Below are 19,991 nucleotides of genomic sequence, written 5' to 3'. Positions count from 1 at the left end.
GTCGGTGGTGGGAAATGCCTAGGAGTTCATCCATTTTTGGGTGAACCAAGCAGCTTTGGTGGGTTGGTCTATGGTGGGAATTTCCTAGGAGTTCATCCACTTGCCCTGCTTGGAAGTTTGGGCTCCCAGCTTGTCCTGCAGGGAACACTGAAGCAGGAAAGAGGAGTGAAGTTGCTCATGGGTGTGCAAGTCATCAGTGCCACCCATCCTGTGCCCCACATGCCTAGGATGTGAGATCCCAGAGGAAAGCTGGGGTTTAGTCACTGGAGAGGCCAGTTTGGGGCTTCAGTTTGCCCTGTTTTCCTTCCCCTCCCCTCCCCAGTTTTGGGGTGACAGCCCCCCCCGTCCCCATCCTGCCAATGCCATGGCCACTGAAAGCTGCTCCCCAGCCTTTATTCTTGTTGGGAAACAAAGGGATAAGGAAAAAACCAAGGGGCTGAGGAACATCCTGGGTGGGCAGAAGGGATTGGGGGGCCAGAAAGGAGCCCCCCATCCCTGCTGGGCATGGCTGTGCTGTCTCTGGCAGCAGCCAAACATCCTGATCCCTGTGACAGCTCTCTAAAACCTGATGGATGGAGCAAATTCTTGGGCACACTTGGGTAGGTGGGGACTGGTATCAGCTGGGGAGAAGGAAAATGGATTAAGGGAAGGCTTCGCCAAGGCTTTCATTAAGAGTGCAAGCGTGACCCAGAATTAAATTGTCTCACACTGACTGGAATAATGATTGTGCCTAATTTGTCATTATGGAAATAAATAAGGCTGACCTGGCGCTTTGGGGAGCCCTGAGCCTCCTGTCGGGTTCCCGAGCCCTAGTAGGGATCTTACTACTGGTAGTAGCATTACTGCAATGGGTAATAGCAACACTGCAAGCAGGATTGTTGTTATTGCTGTAATTGCTTTGCTGTTATTAAGGCTATTAATAACACTGATGATGGCGATACGCCGAAATGATAATATAATTAGAGTAATAATCTTGGTCAACCTGCTTAATCCTCTGCCTGCTCTTCCCCTGCACACAGGGGCTTTCCAGGGGGGTTCCATGAGAAGGGATTTGCACCCCTGAGGTTTCTGCCTGCACCAGGGGCAGCCTCCTGGCCATGGCCTTGGGGGAGTTGTTGATGAGGGCAGAGCTCCAGGATGGATGTGAGTGTCAGCAGAGGGGATTCTGCAGGGATTTAAGCACTCCCTTGTTTCCTTAAAGGAGGATGGCTCCTCCTGCCTGTGCTGTAGCTCGCTCCAGGCTGCCTGCACTGTTATTCCCTGCCTGCAGGCTGGATTCCTTGTCCAAAAAAGAAGTGTCAGCACATTTTCTTTCTTTCCCAAATCCATTCTATATGTTAAATGCAAAACCAACCCCCTCCTACAGGGTTATAAGCAGCACCAGGGGAATGCAGGAGGGAAAGGGCTGGTGGTGCTCCTGCCTCCGTCCCTGGAGGTGGTGGGGAGTTCCTCCCCTCGGCCTCCCCCCACAGATTTGCTAATGGCCCAGCCGCAGTGGCCCATCTGTCACCTCCTGTTTGGCCTCATGTCCCCTCTCCAAGAGCACCAGCCCTGTTCTTAATATGCTGCAGCAAATGCTGATCTCGGGCAGACATCTTCCTGCTGCTGTGGGCTGGCTGGTGTCCATGGGATGGCCGGGGCTGTCAGCTCTGTCCTCCTGGGATGGCCACTCTGCCCAGCTGGGTGCACTGCCATCGAGGGAATGGGGCAGAGCAGCATTTGGGGGTGCTGCCCTGGTTTTGGGGCTCCCCATGCCCAGGTGCAAGGTGAGGGGAAGCAGCCAGGCTGCCTCCATACCTTTCCTTCTGTGTGGAGTGTGGCTGGGGAGTTAATGAGAGCCTTTCAGTGCAAATGAGTTCGTTAATATCAATTCCCCTCTCCTTGCCGTTCCCCTTCATGGACACTGCAGGAGGGGTGGGTGGTGCCATGTGCCCTTCTTCACCCAGGGCACCCAGAGCACTGCAAGGGGCATCACTGTCCCCATCATGGGCTGTGTGAAATGCCAGCCTTGGGGACTGCAGGGCTGGGCCTGGCTCTGGCATCCAGCTTTCTGGGCTCGTGGCAGCTGATGGGGTGTGATGGAAAGGGTGAGACATGAGCTGCCCCTCTAGAGTCTGTGGCTGAGCACAGGGTCACACACAGAGCCTGAGCCCTTCCCTCCCAGGGTGGCAGTGTGGTGGTGACATCAGGTCCCTCTCCCCTCACCCTCTCCCCTGGGATGATGCCAAAAGCATCGTGGGTCTCTCCACTCCATCCCTTTGCTGGGATGTTTTTAGTTGAGGAGGATGCCCAGGTGCCCTTGTGCAGCCACGGGATGTGGCACAGGACCACCTGGCCAGGGCTGTCACTTGTCCCTTCACAGGGACACCTCAGGGACGGCAGGAGTGCCGTGCTTGCAGTGGCTGTTCTCAGATGCCAGGACACAGTGATTAGTGTCTCTCGTTAATAACCCTGCGGCGCCTGAGTCAACTCAGCGGCAGCGCGGAGCTGGCACAGCTTTCAGGGCACAGAGCACCAGGGGATGAGCAGGGGGAGCTCATGAGGGGACAGAGATGGCGGGAGAGAACCCCAGAATCACAGGCTGCAGCGGTGGCACTGCCAAGAGGGTTTGCTGGGCACTTTCCCCAAATCCTGGGGCAATCACAGGAATGGCATCTTCATAGTCATCCTTTTATTTTTTGGTGTCCCTTCTTCTGCCAAGCACTGCTGGGAGGAGCAGGCAAGAGAGAGGAGGACAGAGTGGTGGTAGGGGATCAAGCAGAGGTCCTCCTGATGACTATCACCATGCCACCTCTCCTTTTGATTGTCCCCTTGAGCCATGTGTCACTTCCAAAGGTGTAGAGTTCCTCAGCAGGCCCATGGGGAGCCCATGCTCCAACCACAGCGGCTCTGACCATGTCTTTGCCCATCCAGGTACTCCGAAGAGGAGATCCGGCAGAAAGTGGGGACCTTTCGGCAAATGCTGATGGAGAAGGAGGGAGTGCTCACCAGGGAGGACCAAGACGGGCGCCAAATGTAAGTCAGGCAGCTTCCAGTTGGTCCATCTGTCTGTCTCATCTCAGAAAGACATATCCTGATTGCCTCTGAGCATCAATGGGCTGGAGGGTGAGTGGGTGAGGGTGTATCTGGGCATGATGGATAGCTGGATGGACATGGAGAGGGTGTAAAGTGATGGATGGATGGATGGATGGATGGATGGATGGAAGGATGGATGGATGGAAGGATGGATGGATGGATGGATGGATGGATGGATGGATGGATGGATGGATGGATGGGTGGGTGGATGGGTGGGTGGATGGATGGATGGATGGGTGGATGGATGGATGGATGGGTGTTGGCTTTGAGTCAATGCTTGCTTGATTTGATGGTTGGTTGATTGGTTGGTTGGTTGATTTGGTGATTTGATGTCTAGTGGTTGATTTGTTGATTTGATGGCTTGTTGGTTGATTTTTTGGTTTGTTGTTTGATTTGTTGGTTGGTTGGTTGGCTGTTCGGTCAGCTGGAGGCAGGATTTGCCTCTCTAAGGCAGTGTCCTACCTCTGGAGAGGTTAAAGGTTATCCTGCACTGTCATTTGAGACCTCTGTGTGCTGTGCAGAGGCCAGCACTGCAATGCTCCAATCCCAGAGGATGAAATCCAGGTGCAGAAGGTCTCTATGCTTGGCTCACTCCACCAGCCAGGGGCAGGGACCCCATGGAAGAAGCTCCTCCAAGGAGATCCTGTACTGTTCCTCTGCTTCTAATCCCTCCTCACAGTGCCTGGTCCTGGGGGGCTGCATCTGCCCTGGAAGGGGGCTTAGGGCTCAGTTTGGTGTCCAAAGCAGCCCAGCTCCTGCTGGGAACATGCCAGTTGCTGCTCCTGCCCTGCACTGGACTGTTCCCTGCCTCACCAGGGTCCACCCCGGCTTGATGATGATTTATCAGTGCAATGCTCAATGGCCCAGGCAGCATGGCTGGCCTGGCGTGCACCATCCATCAGCCTGGAAACCAGGTCACTTGGGACAGGAATAGATGCTTCAGGTTCACTGAATATTAATGCTTCATTAGGGTCAGGAAATCAGGGCGAGGGGGGAGGCAGGGAAGCCATGGCAGCAGGGAGAGCCTCCCTCACACCACTCTGCTGGCACGCCAGGCAGGGTGGGACACAGGGACATGGCTGTGCCCTGCCTGCATGGGGCTCATGGGCTTGGGACAGCGTGAAACATTCAGGATGCTCCTCCTCGAGGCAGGAAAAAACAAGGCATGGGGGAAACCAACCTGCCCAGGTCACTGAGCATCATGCCTGAGGTGTTAACAAGTGGCCTTTGCTGGTGGGGGCAGGAGTCATCTCCAGGGCATCTTCCTGGCAGGCTCGTTAGGGCCAGCACTGTAACGAGCACATGGGGAAGCCAAAGGTGCCTGAAAGTTACTCAGGCAGCCCTGGCTGTCACCTTTACAGGCTTGGTTTTGCAAAACGAAGGGTAATCATTAAAGATTAGCCCCAGGGCTATAAATAATAGTGCTGAGCTGGAAGGAGCAGTCTCACAGCAAAGGATTGCTCAGAGGAGAGCGAAGCCAGAGGCGCTTGAGGAGGCTGGGTCCAAAGGAGGTGGCTCCTCAAGCAGCAGGGATCTGAGCTGCTGGAGGATATCCTGAGTGCCAAAGGTCTCTGCTGCAGGAAGAGGCTGGACAAGGGAGTTAAATAAGCTTTAAATAAAGAACCTCAGCCCTTGTGGTGGCTGGGAGAGTGCTCAGCAGAACATCTCGTGGGCTGGTCCTGCTCCAGCACCGCTCTGGGCTTTTACCGCACGGTCCTTGGCTGCCGGGACTGTGAGCCTGAACCAGCTGGTCCTGTTTCAGAGCCAATGCAAGGGCTCAGCATCATCTGCATAACTCCCCAGGGAAAAGTGAGGCATCGAGCAGAGCTGTGACCACCTGAGTCCCTGGCTTTGCTCTTTGTGCTCTCCCAGCTCTTGTCTCCGTGTGCACAGCTCAGTACAGCCCGGTCCCCAAGGAGAAGGGTTTAATGGACAGGCTGGTGGGATTGCAGACAAAGGCGAGCGTGTGCTGGGCAGGGAGGGATAATTGGAACAGCACAAGGCTGGTCTTGAGCTGCTGAGCACAGCTAATGGGTGAGATGCTGGCAGCAGGCTCTGGCAGGGAGCATTGCCTGCTCACAGAGCAGAGACACACACAGAGAATTAACCCCGCTCCCTTCTCTCTTTGCCTCTTTTCTCCCCCTTCCCACGGCTGGGTGGGTGGTTGAAAGGCTGATTCTGCCTTTGGGACATGGCCAAAGCAGGAGTCATGTGGAGAGGACCCAGCCAGCCATGGTGGTGGCACAGAAGGGAGCCCAAGTCCTGCTTGAGCGATCATCCATGGTCAGGGGAGGGTGCCTCGTGCATAGTTTCGGTCCAAGGCATCTCTAATTAGGTTAAACAGCCCATGGCCTGCCTGTGGCCAGGGATGCCAACACGTGCCACTGTCAGATCTGCAGTCTGGGACTGGGAGCTTCCCTTTTCTCAGGGAATGGCCAGGCTGCCAAGGGACTGATGCTGTGGGGCTGCACTTCTCCACCAGCATCCCTGACTGCTCACCTCCAGGCTGGGAAGGGCAGAGGAGCCTCCATCAGGTTTCTGAGGGCAAATCTCCCTTGGGAAGCAAACACCTGGGCTGGTGTAGTGCTGGGCACCCTCCATGCCTGTCCACATCTCTTAAGTTTCCTTCCAGTGCACCTGAATGTACCTGGATGTCCTTGTGCCTCCATGGGTGAGATGTCCTACATCCCCCAAGAGCAAATGAGAGGCTCACTGTGGGTTTTGCTCCTGGGGCTGATGGCAGAGCCAGCCCAGGGAGGTGGGGGCATCAGGAAGAGGTTGGGAAGGGACTCCTGACACTGTCCTAGTCCAGCTGCCAGGCCTCTACCAAGCCCTGCCTACAGCCCTGGTAGTCAATGGCAACCTCATGCTGGTTTCCATGGCAGTGGGGAAAATTAATGCTGATGAAATCACTCAGGGGAGAGAGAGAGAGACCCTGATGGCTCTAGGCATGATGTCCCCCCACCCCTTCTTTACCTGGCCCTAGGAGGGACATTGACCATTACCTGCCTGAAGCTCCAGTGCTGAGCTGGTGGCACTGTGGGGTGCTGGCTTCAAAGCCCAGATCATCCTGGGCAGTTCCCACCTAAATTTCCACTGCTGGTCTTCTGCCAGTTCCTCTCACCCTTATCCAGCCCTGCAACCCACCTGGGCTGAGCCAGCCTCCTGCTCAGCCCCAGCACTTGAGCAAAGCCAAAAGTGGCTCCATCGAGGCTGAGGCTGGGCCCTGTGGGGAGATGGTGGCCTGAGTGTCACAGCGTCCCTGTGCCAGCCTGGTGGGGATCTCTGCAGGGATTGGAGCCACAGGAGTACCCTGAGCAGACCTTCACCCTGGGACTTTGCTGTGTGTGGACATCAAGGGACATGACCAAAGTCCCCTGGGGATGCTGTGGCAGAGGCAACGTCCCCCAACCCCTGTGGCTGCATTGGGGCTGCCCCAGCTGCTCTGGTGGGACACAGGCAATGGGGATCCCCAAATAATCCTGCTCTTCCTCCTTTGGCAGAGTGATAGAGAACCACCACGGGGCAGACGGGGAGGAGTACGAGGTGGAGTACCCTGCCTATGGAGAGGGCTGCCTGCTGCAGTGTGACTGCTCGGCCGAGTGCTACCGCGAGGACAGCGGCCACCGCGAGTACAGGTCTGCGTGGCCTTGGGGACCTGCTGGGCACAGGGTGCCCATCCAGGGACACAGAGCCCAGGGGCCTGTCCCTTCTTCTTTTCCCAGCCTTGTTTGCTGTCCCCCACAGGCTGAAAAGACGCTCGAGCAGCTCCACCTCTCCTCCACCCAAGAAGAAAAAGAAGAAGAAATCAGGTCACCGTCGGAGCCGGTGAGTCCCCGGCTGTCCCTGTGCTGTCCCCTCTCTCTGGAGGGCAGCTCACCTCCCAGCTCAGCCCTTTGCCAGCCTCTGGTGGGGCAAGTCACCCCACTTTGGGGGGCAGTACATCCCTGAATGTGCACCCTTAAGAGGTGCAATGCATCTGCATGTACTGATACTGCAACACACATGTGTGTGCACACACCTACTGCATGCACTGGTGGGACCTTGCCTGGTCCATGTGGGGAAGGAGGTCACTGCCACAGGGCACAGCAGCAGGCAGGATATGGCTCTGTGAAGGGTCCATCTGCCCAAAACTTCACACTTAGCACTGCTGTCCCTAATGTCCCTTTCTTCTCTGCCTTTCCCATGGCAGCAAAAAGAGGAAACCCGGCTCAGAGCGCAGGTGAGTGACCACTGGGCTGGGTGGGCTCTGGGGTCCCCTCTGGGCTTGCAAGGCCACTGGGCACAGACTGGCCTCTGTCACCCACTGTCCCCCTCAGAAATCCCCCTGGGAATTGGCCACCTTGTCTCCTGCTGGAGGCAGTAAAGCCCACGAGGTGGCAATGAGACACAGCAGGATTTGGGCATTCCAGAATTGAAGCAGCCAGAGCCCTGCTGCCAAAAGTCCCTTTCTGTCCCTCAGCCCAAGTCCCCCAGGAAATACCTGCCATGTGATGTTCATGCATCCCATGGGGTGGTCCAGGAGAAGCAATGTGGCTGGGGGTGGTGGGACCAGGCTCCCCTGGGCCAGGGGAAAGAGGCTGGGGAGTGCCTTGCTCCCTGCTCAAGGGCACCCACTTCCCCTCTAGCTGTGACAGCTCTTCACCCATCCGCAAGGAAAAGAAAAAGAAGACTGGAAAGAAACACAGACGTGACAGGTAGGATGGACACAACAGCAGGCTGGGGACAGCAGGGGTGGCTGGGGACAGAGGGGCTGGTTGGGGCTGCTCAGGCTCTTGGGCTGGGGTGGGATTTAGAAGTGGATAGGGATGAACTCTGATGATTTTCATGGGGCCATGACCTCCTCACAGCCACTGTCACCTGCCCCATCCAGCAGCCCACCTCAGGGCCATCCCCCTGTGCTTCTCCTCATGCCTGGAAACTGCCCAGCCTTTGCTCCCCCTTGGCCAGATCAGTGTAATCTCCTTCATCTCTGCCTCCTCTTCACCCCTTAGGTCTGAGTCGGGGTCACGAAAAAAGAGAAGACACAGGTAAGAGTGACAGCCACCAGGAGCCACCCCAGTGCCACCAGCTGCCAGCTTCCCCTGCCAGGGACCCCCTGTGTGCTGCCCTCCTTCTGTCCCTCCCCTCTGCCCGTCGTGATGAACCTCCCCACCCCATAGCTGGACACTGCTGTGTGTCCTCTGCCCTTGGATGTGGCACAAGGCCACTCTGGCTGACTGTGGGGCCCCAAATGTCCCCCAGGGGAGATGAGGGGATCCCAGGCAGCCATGGCCAGGGCAAACCTTGACTGTTGCCCTGCTCTCTGATGATACCCTCTGCCAACACTGCTGTTTTAGGGCGAAAGGTGTGAAAAACACACAAAGGGCACCAGAGAGGGCACAGGGCAAAACAACTGGCGGGGTGACAATGGGCTCGAGCCCTGAGGATGCTGAGCAGAACCAGGCCCCCTCTTTTCTCCTGCCTGGTCTCACCAACCTGCACCTGACCCCACAGTCCCCCCAAACCCATCTGGGATCCCCACCACGCTTTGAACCCTAGTGGAGCCCAGCTCCAGACCAGGCAGCTCCTTCCCCTCGCTCCTCCTGCAGCCACCCCCATGTGCTGCCCCCTCTCCCACGCCTGCAGCTTTCGGCTTTTCCCGCAGGTCCCGAAGCCCCAAGAACAAACGGAAAGAGAAAAACAAAGAGCGCAAGAGGTGAGGGCCGGGCTGGCGGGGGCGGCGGGGCTCTCTGTGTCCCTGCGTGTCCCCGCGGGTGCTCAGCTGTCCCTCGGCCCCGGCCGCCCTCTCCGCAGGTCCCGCAGCGAGTCCCCGGCCTGGCGCTCGCACCGCCGCAGCTCCTGCAGCTCCCACAGCGCCTCGCTCTCCTCCGACGACAGCGGCTCTAAATCCCCGGGCAGGTAAGGGACAGCCCGGGACCCCCGTCCCCACCACCACACCCAGCCCCAGACTCCACCATGGGACCCTCTGGGGTAGAGGGCAGGGACAGAGATGTCCTTGGGATGGACACCCTTATGTGGTAGAGGGCAGGGAGTGGGTGACAGAGGTGTCCCAGAGATGGATACCCTGGGGGATGGAGGGCAGAGACAGATGGCACAGGTGTCCCAGGAGTGAGGACCCCGGGGGATGGAGGATAAAGGGAGGTGGGTGGCAGAGGTGTCCCAGGGATGGGGACCTTGGTGAGTGGAGAGCAGAGGCAGGTGGCAGAGGTGTCCCAGGGATGGGGACCCTTGGGGGTGGAGGGCGAAGGCAGGTGGCACAGGTGTCCCAGAGATGGGAACATTGGAGGATGGAGGGCAGAGGCAGGTGGGTGACAGAGGTGTCCCCAAGGATGGGGACCTTAGAGGATGGAGGGCAGAGGGCAAGCGACAGAGGCGTCCCAGGGATGGGGACATTGGAGCATGGAGGGTAAAGGGAGGTGGCAGAAGTGTCCCAGGAATGAGGACCCCGGGGAATGGAGGGTAAAGGCAGGTGGCAGAGACGTCCCTGAGACAGGCATAGAGGGGAGTGGGATGGTGCTGCAGCATCTCTGGAAGGTTTGGGAACATGCTCCCCAGCCGAGGTTTCAATTTTTAGCTAAAGACAGCACAAAGCACCAATTCTCACCCCATTTCTGGCTTCGGCACTGCAGCCGGCGGCTCTGCGGAGCCGGGCCAAGGGCGGGCCGGACTCGGGGCCGGGGGTGCCGGCAGCTGACGGCGCTGTTCCCCTCAGGGTGAGCCCCAAGCGCCGGCAGGATGGCCCCAAGGGCAGCAGCGCCCGCTCCAGCCGCAGCCCGTCCTCGCCCTCGCCCCAGCGCTCGGCCTCGCCGCACCAGAACGGGCACAAGGGCAGCGCCCAGAACGGCCGCCACAGCCACGGCGCCCCGCTCCCGGAGCCCTCGGATGTACGTAGGCTTTTCTTGGATCACTCTTCGCTTCCCTGCCCTCCTCCCTCCACAGGACTGCCCCCCTGCTCTCCTCCGCCCTCCTTCCCCACTCGCTCGGCTCCCCGCCCTGCCCAGCCGGAGCACACGGGGGAGATGTGGGGTGCGGGTTGCACCCTCCCAGCACTCACCGACCCCGCGCTGGGTGCACGATCTCCCTGGGGGAGCCAGCCCGTCGCCCTGGGGCAGAAATCAGGGCAGCCAACAGGTCATCCCTGTCCCAAAGCCACACGTCGCCCTGCGGATGTCACCCCCCCGGATGATGGCTTGGCGGGCCAGCATCACCTGCCAGGGTCACCACCGGGCTCAGCACCTCCCTGAGATTGATCCCAGGCAGCCAAAGAACGGCCAAAGCAGGAAAATTCTTGTTTGCCCGCCAACCCCAACTCTCCCTAGCGCCAAAGGCCAACACCAGTGCTCAACCACTCTGGCCTAGTTAGGGTTTGGAGGGGATTTGATGCTGGATGCTCAGATTTTAGGACCTTGAGGTCCCCATGGCATGTGACATCGGAGCTGAGCATCCCCATCTCTGCCTCAGCATCCCGAGGTGAAAATCTTGGTGAAACCTTGGGGGCTGCTCCCTTGCTGAGTGGTGCAAAGCCCTAACCCAGGGGCCAGCCCCAGTTTAACCAGCGCTGGCATGGTGAGGAGCCTGCTTTGGCTAAGGGGGGCTGAGTGAAAGCAGGACACTCCACTCATGGAGCCCACACAGATCCCCAGGGACCTTTATTCCCACAGCTGAGATCCTGGGGCTGGCAGCACCAACACCGACACCCCAACACCTGCAGGACCAGGGGCACCCCAGCAAGCGGGGTGCACATCCACACATGCCCTTCACCCTCCCCAGCCCAGCACCCCAGCAGCACCAGCACCCTGCCCGGCTCTCGGGGCACCTCTCTGCTTTCTTCTTGGCCGTGGGGCGGGTGGGGTGCCAGGCTGGCCCCGCTCTCCCCTGCCCAGCCCAGCAGCGCCCAGGCCGCCGAGCTCCCTTGGCTCCCCGGCACCAGCGGGACTTTTCTCCAACAACTTTCTCTCTTTCTCTCTCTCTCTCTCTCTCTTTCTTTCTCTCTCTGGTTTCTATTTTTTATTTTTTTTTCTTTTTAATCCCATCTGTGTTTTTCTTTAGCCTCCCATTTGAAAAAAACCCAAACGGTAATATACACTTCCATTTCTTGCTCAGCAGAAGCAGGGACGAGGGGGAGGGAAGGGCAATGAAACGTGCTTTTTTTTTCCCGCCCCCTTGTTTTAGTTTCCTTTCTCATTATTTCTTTTCTTTTCCCTTGTGATGTACAGAAATGCAAACGATATATATTTCTCTTATTTTTATTTCCCCCCACCCCGTCGTCGTCGTGTTGTTCTAGAATTTTTTGCTTTTGTGTGTGTTAATGTGGAGAAGAAAAAAAAAACAACAACAAAACAAAACAAAACAAAAACATAAGCCCGATGTGTTTTCTAAATATTTACGGCCGCTGAACATTGTATTTCCATTTTCTGTATTTTGAATGCGGAATTTAAAAGGGAAGAGAACCCAGCAGCTCTGCACTGCAAAGGAGCGAATTGCCCTTTTCCTCCTCAAATTGGTGTCCTCGGCTGGATGCTGCTGCCGTGGCGAGCTTTTCCTGCCCGGCTGCAGGATGAGGCCGCGGGGTGCGGGGCTATCCCGCATCCTGCACCCCACAGGATGAGTCCCCAGCCCCCTCCCCACCTCCCGCAGACCCCCCAAAAGCTCCGGGTGCCCACCCCAGCACCCCCAGAGCCGCTGGGTGCCCCTTTTAAATACCCAGTCCTGTCTCCATCCATCCCCGCTGCCTTCCCAGCCTTCCTCCTGGGTCTCTCCTCCTCCTCCTCCTCGCCCACACGCACCCTCCAGCCCCTCTCTTTCTCCGGTTTTCTTTGGGCCAGCACACCCCGACATCCCTCGCCGTGTCCCACCTCCATCCATCGCCTTCCCTGCATGTTACCCGGGACTTTGCCATGTTTATAGAGTGACTTTTAAAGAGTGAACCGCAGCCTGATCGGGTTACAGACACCAGCCAGCCACCCCCACCGCGGCCCCCCCGCTCGGCGGAGGCCGCAGCCTTCCTACTAAACAAACAAACAAACAAACAAACAAACAAAAAAATTTTAAAAAAGAGAATAAAAAATTAGAAGCTAAAGAGACCAATTTTAAAAATAATTTTAAAAAATTCTAAGCAAAGCAAACGGGATTAGCCGAGGGGTCTGGATCGCCGTACTAAAGAGTCCTTGTCTTTTTCCCATTCTGCCCTCCAAATGTGGAGATTATTGTTTTCTTTTTTTATTATTGCATTCCTGTCACTGCCAATTCCAAAGGTAGGTATTTTGTCCACCTCTGCACGTTCACTTCTGCAGATGAGCCTGTTGAAAAGCACCGTAGCTTGATTTAATGTTATTTTCTCTTTCTTTCTGACTTTCTTTCTCTTTCTTTCTCACTCCCCTTCTCTGTCTCTCATTTTGTCTCTTTTTGGTGGCTATATATAATTTTTTTATTTGTATGGTTTTCCCCAGTTAGCTGCAAAGCCATGCTCTTCTCTTACGTTCTTTATTTTTAATATATTTTTTTGCCCTGTCCACGTAATATTTTTTTCTTTCTTCCCCCCTTTTCTCTTCCCCTTCTCCTCGTGCTGTCGGTAGAATGCATTTCTGTGTCTTTCAGCCCTCTGAATTTGTGTTCGTTTCCATTCAGGGGCCGAGCACGGCTGTTCCCTTTCAATCCCCCATTAAATGAAGGTGAAGATATTTAGGGACAAATAGGGGCAGTGGCCACGGGTAGAAGTGGGCACAGGGGGTTTTGGGGTGGATGGATGGGGTAAGAAATGAGAAACTTGGGGAGATGTGTGGGTTTAGCCCCTCTTCAAGGGGAAAAAAACCCAGCTCATGGAAAATACTGAGAGAGGCTGTAGTTGGGAAAGTTTAAATCTTTCTGTGTGGAGAGAGGCAGGTCCAGGCCATCCCAGCCTGTGAGGGGCAGGTGACAGCATCCCTGCCCTGGCTGTCCCATCCCCACCGGTGGCCAGTGTGTGTTTTCCCTCTTAGGCTGAGGGAAATTCCCTCTTTGGCAATTTGGGTTTATTGGAGATGCTTTTACCTTTGCTGCCTTCCTGCACAACAGGGCAGGAGACTCCAGGGTTTGGATGGGAGCCCTGCATCCCACAGCCCGAGCCCATGGCATGGCCAGTGGCCAGCCAGTGCCAAAATGCCACCCTGGCAGAGAGGAACCCCCTCTCTTTATCTCTTCATCGTCCTCTTCTTCTTCTTCATCATCTTCTCTGCTTTAATGTTGCTCTCCTGGGATGTGGGGCTGGGCATGGGCTCCCCTGGTCCCCCTCTCTGGGGCTGCTGATCCCCCTGGAGCAGATCCTTGCAGGGCAGCTGGGCAGGGCTGATCATCACTGCCAACCTCCCCCTCACTGCAGCCATTTCAACAGCAACTGGTTTTTAATAAAACCCCCAAATCCCCTCATTTTGGCTGCGGCTTGCTGCTCTGTGGCTGGAGGGATTGGCTTTTCCACGGGAACAAAGAGGTGGTGGAGTGTGGAGCAGTCTGGGATGCTCAGGGACGTGGAAGCTTTGTGTCCCTTTTGCAGCATCTTCGTGGTGGTCCCCAGAATCCCAGCCCTTCACCCTGGCCCCTTCTTTTTTGGGGGGAGAAAAGTGGCATTGAGAGCACAGTGGGATGGGTGGAGAGAAGCTCAGCCTCAAGGATTCACTGACCACTCACTGGTGTATTTGGGGCAAGGGGATGGTGAGGAACTGGGGTCACCAGCCCTGGGCGTGGTGGCACAATCCTGGCACCATCCCAACATCCCTGAACCCCTTTTGATCCCTCGGCTGGACTCAGGGATGCCCTGTGCAGGATTCACCCTCCAGGGTTTCTCAGGGACCTGGCACTGGGCTGTGGCTGTGGGGAAGGAGACCCCAAAGCCCCCTGAGCTGGGGCTTGCCAGCTTGGGCAGGACTGGTGTTACAGGAGCTGTTTCCACCCATCGTTTTGGTCTCTTTGTTTGCAAAGATGGGGGGAACGCCCAGGCAGCGTTTGTGGCTCAGAGGAGCTGAGATATTTGGGAGCCTCAGGGCTGGGCAAAATCCCTTGAGGTCTCAGTGCTCAGGGCTTGGCCACGGTGGTGGGCCAAGGTTTCCCCTCCCCATAGGAGAAGTGAGTTGGTTTGTTTTATTTCTCCTCTCTCTGGCTCTGTCTCTGTCTCTCCTCCTTCTCTCGCTCTTTCTTTCTCTCTTGCATTTTTGTGAATCTAATGATGCACTTATATTGCCCCGCTTTTCCCTTCTCTTCATACCTTACCTACTAAAGGAGGAAATGCCACTTTTTTGGTAAGTGGATGTTAACCAAGAGGGACTTAAAAAAAAAAAAAATCATATAATGGAAAAAATAATAAAAAAAAAGGAAGCAGAAAGCAAAGTCTGTGTTGAGTGCTGATGAGGACTTAGCAGTTCCCTGCAGAGTCACAGCTAACAGCTCAATGCGTGTCCCAGGAAGAGCTCAGAGACATTCGTTTATCTCAGTAACGAGGACATTTGTGAAGTTTTGCTTTGTTTTTTATTTATTTATTTTTATTTTTTTTTTTAAATTTATTTTATTTGGATGGTTTTTCTTCTTTCTTTTTTTGTTGGTTTCTTTTCTGCCTTCTCGCCCCCCCCGGCCCCCTCCCCTGCCTTGCCCTCCATTGTCGCTCTGTGCCGTTTTTTCCTCGTTTCTGGATTTGTTTTAAGCCGAAAGTCGTACTATTGATAAAATCTACACGTATCAGAACATATATCTCTATATATGTGCATGCCTCTGTGTGAGCAGACCCCATCACCTCCAGCCCTCTTTGGTTCGACCCTTTCCCCTCGGCTCAGTCTGATTTACTCTCCCCCACTGCCCCACCTTCCCTCCTCTCATATTTTCTTTTTTTTTTTAATTATTTTTTCCCGCATTTTCCTTCCTTCGTTTGGGTTTTATCCCCCATTTCCCTTCCCCTTTCTTGGTCGGGGCGGGCGGGCACCAGGGTTTGCTTTATCCCCTCTCCAGGTGTTTTTTGGGGTGGGCGGGGTGTTTGTTTCTTTCCCTTCAAGCTTTCCCTCCCCGACGACTTGGGGCTTTCACTGGATTTATTTCTTTTCCTCCCATCCCACCCCTTCCTTTGGGTTTTGATTACGATTTGAGTTGAGTTCTATTTTTTTGGCGTTTTGCATGCGGAGGTTTGCATGACCCACGTTGTTGAGGGCGAGAGGAAGGTGCAGAGTAGCGTCTGTGTAGCCTGCCTTATGCGATGTGCATTGACGTTGTGATCTGCGCCCCCGGCCCGGCGCCCCGCGTTAAAATCCCCTTTCTCCTTCTTTCTTCTCTCCTTCCTCCCTTCCTCCTCTCCCTCCTTCTCTCTCTCTCTCTCTCTCCCCCCTTGCCAGAGGCCGGCCTCGGCGTCCCCCTCTCCGCGGGCTCACGGCAGGACGGAGCCGCCGTCCCCCCGCAGCCGGGGCGGCCGACACGGCGCCCGCAGCCCCCGCTCGCCCTCGCCGGAGCGGGCCAAGCACGGGCACCGGCACCGCTCCCGCAGCGCCTCGCCGCCGCCCCGACACCGCGGCCAGAGCAAGGGGCGGCCCCCGGGCCCCCGGGAGGCGCCGCCGCCGCCGCTCAGCCCCGCCGGCTCCAGCAGCGACTCGGAGGGCTCGGCCGGCTCCCACCCGTACCACCCGCCCGCCGGCCCCGACAGGAACCACGGAGCGCACGGCAAGAAGTAAGGGAGTGCCCGGGATGGGCTCCTGCCGTCCCTGCCCGGGAGCTGGGATCGGGTGTTTGTGGTGCAGCTCCCTGCGGGCACCTTAAATCCACCCGGGCAATGCCCTGGGGGCTAAGCTGAGGATATGGGAGCTGGGCTGGGATGTTTGGGGTGCAGCTCCCTGTGGGCACCTTAAATCCATCCAGGCAAAGCCCTGGGGGCTAAGCTGTGAGCGAGGCTGGGTTGGGATGCTCAAGGGATAGGAGTGGAGTAGGGATGAGAAAGAGACAGGAATGAGGACGAGTTGGCGATGGGAATGGGGATGGGGACAGACCCGAGGATGGTGACAGGGAAGGGATGGGGACAGGGAGAGCCACAATGGGTCAATGGTAGCACTGTGGGAAGGGCCGTCCCTGCCAGGGATTATCCCACTGCGAAGGGCATTGCCCGGATGGCAGCAGGGGATCACAGCATCCCACAGGATGCAGGATGCCGAGCAAATGAAAACCCCGTGCTTTACAGTCAGGGATGTAGCCCAGTCAAAAACTGGTGTCATGAAGCGTTCCTTACGGGAACCTGGGGTCCCTGGTTGGGGTGGGGACACCCTGCCAGCCAGGACAGGTGCGAGGCGGTGCTGGCATCTGCCCTCACAGGGTGAAGGAGCGGCACCACCGGGGCCGACCCAACAGCAGCTCGGAGTCGTCAGCCAAGCACTCGCGGCACGCCTCGGAGCGGAGGAAGAGCCCGTCCCCCAGCCCGGGCCAGCGCAGCAGCTCCTGGAGCTCCAGCGGCTCCCTGTCCAAGTCCCGCTCCCGCTCCCGGGAGAAGAGAGCAGCGCGCAGCCGCTCCCGCTCGCCCTCGCCCAAAAAGCCAGCCAGCAGGTCAGGCCCGAGGGGACAGGGGCACGGGGACACCGCGGGTGCCAGGGCGCTCAGGGGGCATCGCGGCTCAGGGCGGTCCCGGCTGCCCTGGCACTCGGGGAGGGGACATGTCATTGTTGGTCACGCTGGAAACGCCAGCCCCAGGTGGGAGTGACATACGGGCAGGGAACTGCTGCCACAGGGTGTCCCTGCGTGCCACACGGGACCCCAGCCCGTTCCCTGACCCTTCTCCTCTCCTCCCCGGGCTGTAGAGAGAAGGACAACGAGCCCCGAACACGTCACGGCGACCCCGATCCCGCCCGCCCCCGGCGCCGCTCCAGGAGCTACTCCCCCATCAGGAAGAGGAGACGCGACTCGCCCAGCTTCATGGAGCCCAGGAGGATCACCAGGTGTGTCCTGGCACGGGACAAAGGCTCTGCCACTGCCACTGACATGACCACTGCCACTGACATGACCACTGCCACTGCCACTGCCACAGTCACTGCCACTGACATGACCACTGCCACTGACATGACCACTGCCACTGCCACTGCCACAGTCACTGCCACTGACATGACCACTGCCACTGCCACAGTCACTGCCACTGACATGACCACTGCCACGGCCACTGCCACTGCCATTGGCACTGACACTGACACTGACACTGACACTGACACTGACACTGACACTGACACTACCCAGGGCTGGGCTCTGCTGGTAGCTGACCCCAAAGGGTGCCTGGGTGGGCGGATGGATGGATGGATGGATGATGGATGGATGGATGGATGGATGGATGGATGGATGGATGGATGGATGATGGAGGGATGATGGAGGGATGATGGATGGATGGATGGATGGATGGATGGATGGATGGATGATGGATGATGGATGGATGGATGGATGGATGGATGGATGGATGATGGATGGATGGATGGATGGATGGATGGATGGATGATGGAGGGATGATGGATGGATGGATGGATGGATGGATGGACGGACACACAGACAGACAGACAGACGGACAGACGAACAGACAGATGGATGGATGGACACATGGATGGATGGACATACAGATGGATGGATGGGTGGATGGACACACGGATGGACACACAGATGGACAGCAGCAGCTCTGTGGATGCACAGACAGCTCTGAGGATGGCTGGGTGAATCAGCTGGCCCAGACTGATGGGTGACCAGACTGCCTCCAATGCTGTGACCTTCTGATCTCTTCCTATTTTGAGGCAGGAAAACAGGAATTAATTTTAATCCGCTGCGCGTATTCCAGCAGCGCTCACGTCCGCAATCACGTCTCTCCTGCCCTCCAAAAGCTGGCTTCTCCTCCTTGGGATCCTATTGCCTCAGGATCCTGAGCTGTAAGACAGGCAATATTTCCTGCCAGACAAAACACTGTGTGCATATGTAGCACCTCGTTAAGATGCAGCACTGGCGGCGGGGCCGTGCCCAGCCCAGATTACCTCCTTCCTGACCTATTTGTCTCTCCCACTATCAGCTGGGTGATCAGGGGGGGCTGGATTTTCAGAAATCTGCCTCCCCGTGGGAGGGATTTTGTTTTGCCTGGGCAGGGCTGGAGTTGTCAGGAGGGAGGACAGGAGAAAGGACAGGAGGAACACTGCAGAGCCCACGGGTTAGAGCTCCCCACAGTTCTCCCTGATGGATGTCCTGGAAAGAGAATGAGCTGGGAAAGCTGCTCCCAGCCCAGCCCAGGTGCCACTGTCTGGTTTTCCATCCCTCCTGCTCCATCCAGGATGTCCCCAGGGAGGTGGCAGGGCTTGGCTGGAGCACACAGCCCGTGGTCCCTGTGGGGACCGTTCACCTCATCCCATCACCATCCTGGGGTGGGATGGGGGTGGCAGATCCTTCTCTGCTCAGGGTTCAGGAGGGGCAGAGCCATTTCTGTGAGGTTAGAGGATGCTGTGGGGAGGGGGCAGCCAGGGAAACACCCCCAGCCCCCCTTGCCTGCCCCAGGGCCCAGCCAGGAGCTCCAGTTCCTGTCCCCAGTTCCCATCAAACCCTCCACCACGTGGTCCTACCTCAGTGATGCCAACTTCTTCTTTTCCATTTCATCCCAAGGTCCCTCCCGGAGAGCATCGCCGCCAGCCTGGCTCCCAGGGTAACCTTCCCCCTTCCTCCTCCTCCTCTTCCTCCCCCTCTTCCTCCTGGACCCCTCTGTGTCTCCTCACACCTCAGGATGCCCCCAGCACCCAGCCACTCTCTGCTCCCACTAACACCAGGCTGGGACAAGGGACAAGGGGCCGACTCCCGATGTCGCTGTCCCCTGTGTCCCCGTGCCTCCCGTGTCCCTCCTCATCCTCAGGCGCCGGGCGGGCTGCAGCTCGCCTCCCGCTAATCCCGAACGTCTCTTTTTCAGCAGCTTTCAATCTTTGGTGTCTGGGAAACACAAAAGCCACATTAACCTGCTCACTTTCCGCCCTCGACGCTGCCTAATCCAGGACTAACACCCCGGGGGAGGGCGCAGGGGAGGAGGAGCGGGATGGAGGGATGGATGGATGGATGGATGGATGGATGGATGGATGGATGGACGGACGGACGGGGAGGTGATGCCGGGTGGCACATCCTCCCCGCTGGGATGCTTGGCTGCCCTGCCTCAATGCTGGGGGTCCAGCGCCCTTCCAGCGTCCAGGACCCCCTTCCCCTGACTCAGTTTCCCTTTTCCATTCGCAGCGCCCGCAAGCGTCCCATCCCCTACTACCGGCCCAGCCCCTCGTCCTCCAGCTCGCTGAGCACCTACTCGTACAGCCGGAGCCGCAGCCGCAGCTACGACAGCTACAGCTCCAGCCGCAGCCGCAGCCGGACTCGCAGCCCCCCCAGCCGCTCCCGCAGCCCCAGCCGCAGCCCCAGCTACAACAGCCGCAGCAGCTCGGAGAGCGCCGGCTTCTGAGCCCCCCGACAGCCCAGCTGTGCCCCCAGGAGGAACGGGACCCGCGGGGAGGTGGAAAGGAGCCGGGGGAGGCTCAGGATGGACCTGGCAGCTCTGGGGGAGAGCACGGACGGGAACGCCCTGCGAGGGGGTGGCTCCCCCCGCTCCGGGGTGTTTGGGGTCGGGATGGGGAAGGGGAGGATCTCGGATCTCTTCTTATTTCTGCGAGTGGGGCGGGGTGGGGCGGGCGAGCACAGAGCGAGGGAACAAATGCTCTGCAGAGACCTTGGGGCCGGAGGGTGGGAGTGGCTGGGGACACCCCTGGCGTCCCCCTGTGCTTTTTTGGGGGTTGTTTGACTGTTTTTTAGTACAAGAGCATCCCGGGGAGGTGGGCAGATGGGGGGGCCGGCTCAGCTGGAGGGTGTGATGCCAACCAGAGGTGAGCAAGGCCCTGTTTCCCCCAGCAAAGCTGTCCCCAGGGTGTCATGGGGCACAG

General features: G+C 57.7%; 1 protein-coding gene across 1 annotated transcript in view; it reads left to right on the top strand.

The window, feature by feature from the left end:
• Positions 1-19,627, top strand: part of SRRM3 (serine/arginine repetitive matrix 3) — a 28,133-nt gene extending 8,506 nt beyond the window's left edge. Inside the window, exons 3-15 of the mRNA XM_054287245.1 lie at positions 2,914-3,015; positions 6,579-6,713; positions 6,823-6,903; positions 7,268-7,297; positions 7,704-7,772; positions 8,070-8,105; positions 8,723-8,773; positions 8,872-8,976; positions 9,791-9,962; positions 15,426-15,754; positions 16,390-16,617; positions 16,869-17,006; positions 19,300-19,627. Coding sequence (XP_054143220.1) covers positions 2,914-3,015; positions 6,579-6,713; positions 6,823-6,903; positions 7,268-7,297; positions 7,704-7,772; positions 8,070-8,105; positions 8,723-8,773; positions 8,872-8,976; positions 9,791-9,962; positions 15,426-15,754; positions 16,390-16,617; positions 16,869-17,006; positions 19,300-19,516 — 1,693 coding nt within the window. The 3' untranslated portion in view covers positions 19,517-19,627. The remainder of the gene's footprint in view (positions 1-2,913; positions 3,016-6,578; positions 6,714-6,822; positions 6,904-7,267; positions 7,298-7,703; positions 7,773-8,069; positions 8,106-8,722; positions 8,774-8,871; positions 8,977-9,790; positions 9,963-15,425; positions 15,755-16,389; positions 16,618-16,868; positions 17,007-19,299) is intronic.
• The last annotated feature ends 364 nt before the right edge of the window (positions 19,628-19,991 follow it).

This window comes from Melozone crissalis, unplaced genomic scaffold (genome assembly GCF_028551555.1).
Source record: "Melozone crissalis strain CALT ecotype California unplaced genomic scaffold, PUWL_Pcris_2 ptg000057l_1, whole genome shotgun sequence".
Lineage (NCBI taxonomy): Eukaryota > Metazoa > Chordata > Aves > Passeriformes > Passerellidae > Melozone > Melozone crissalis.
This window is presented reverse-complemented; position numbering and strand designations above follow the sequence as displayed.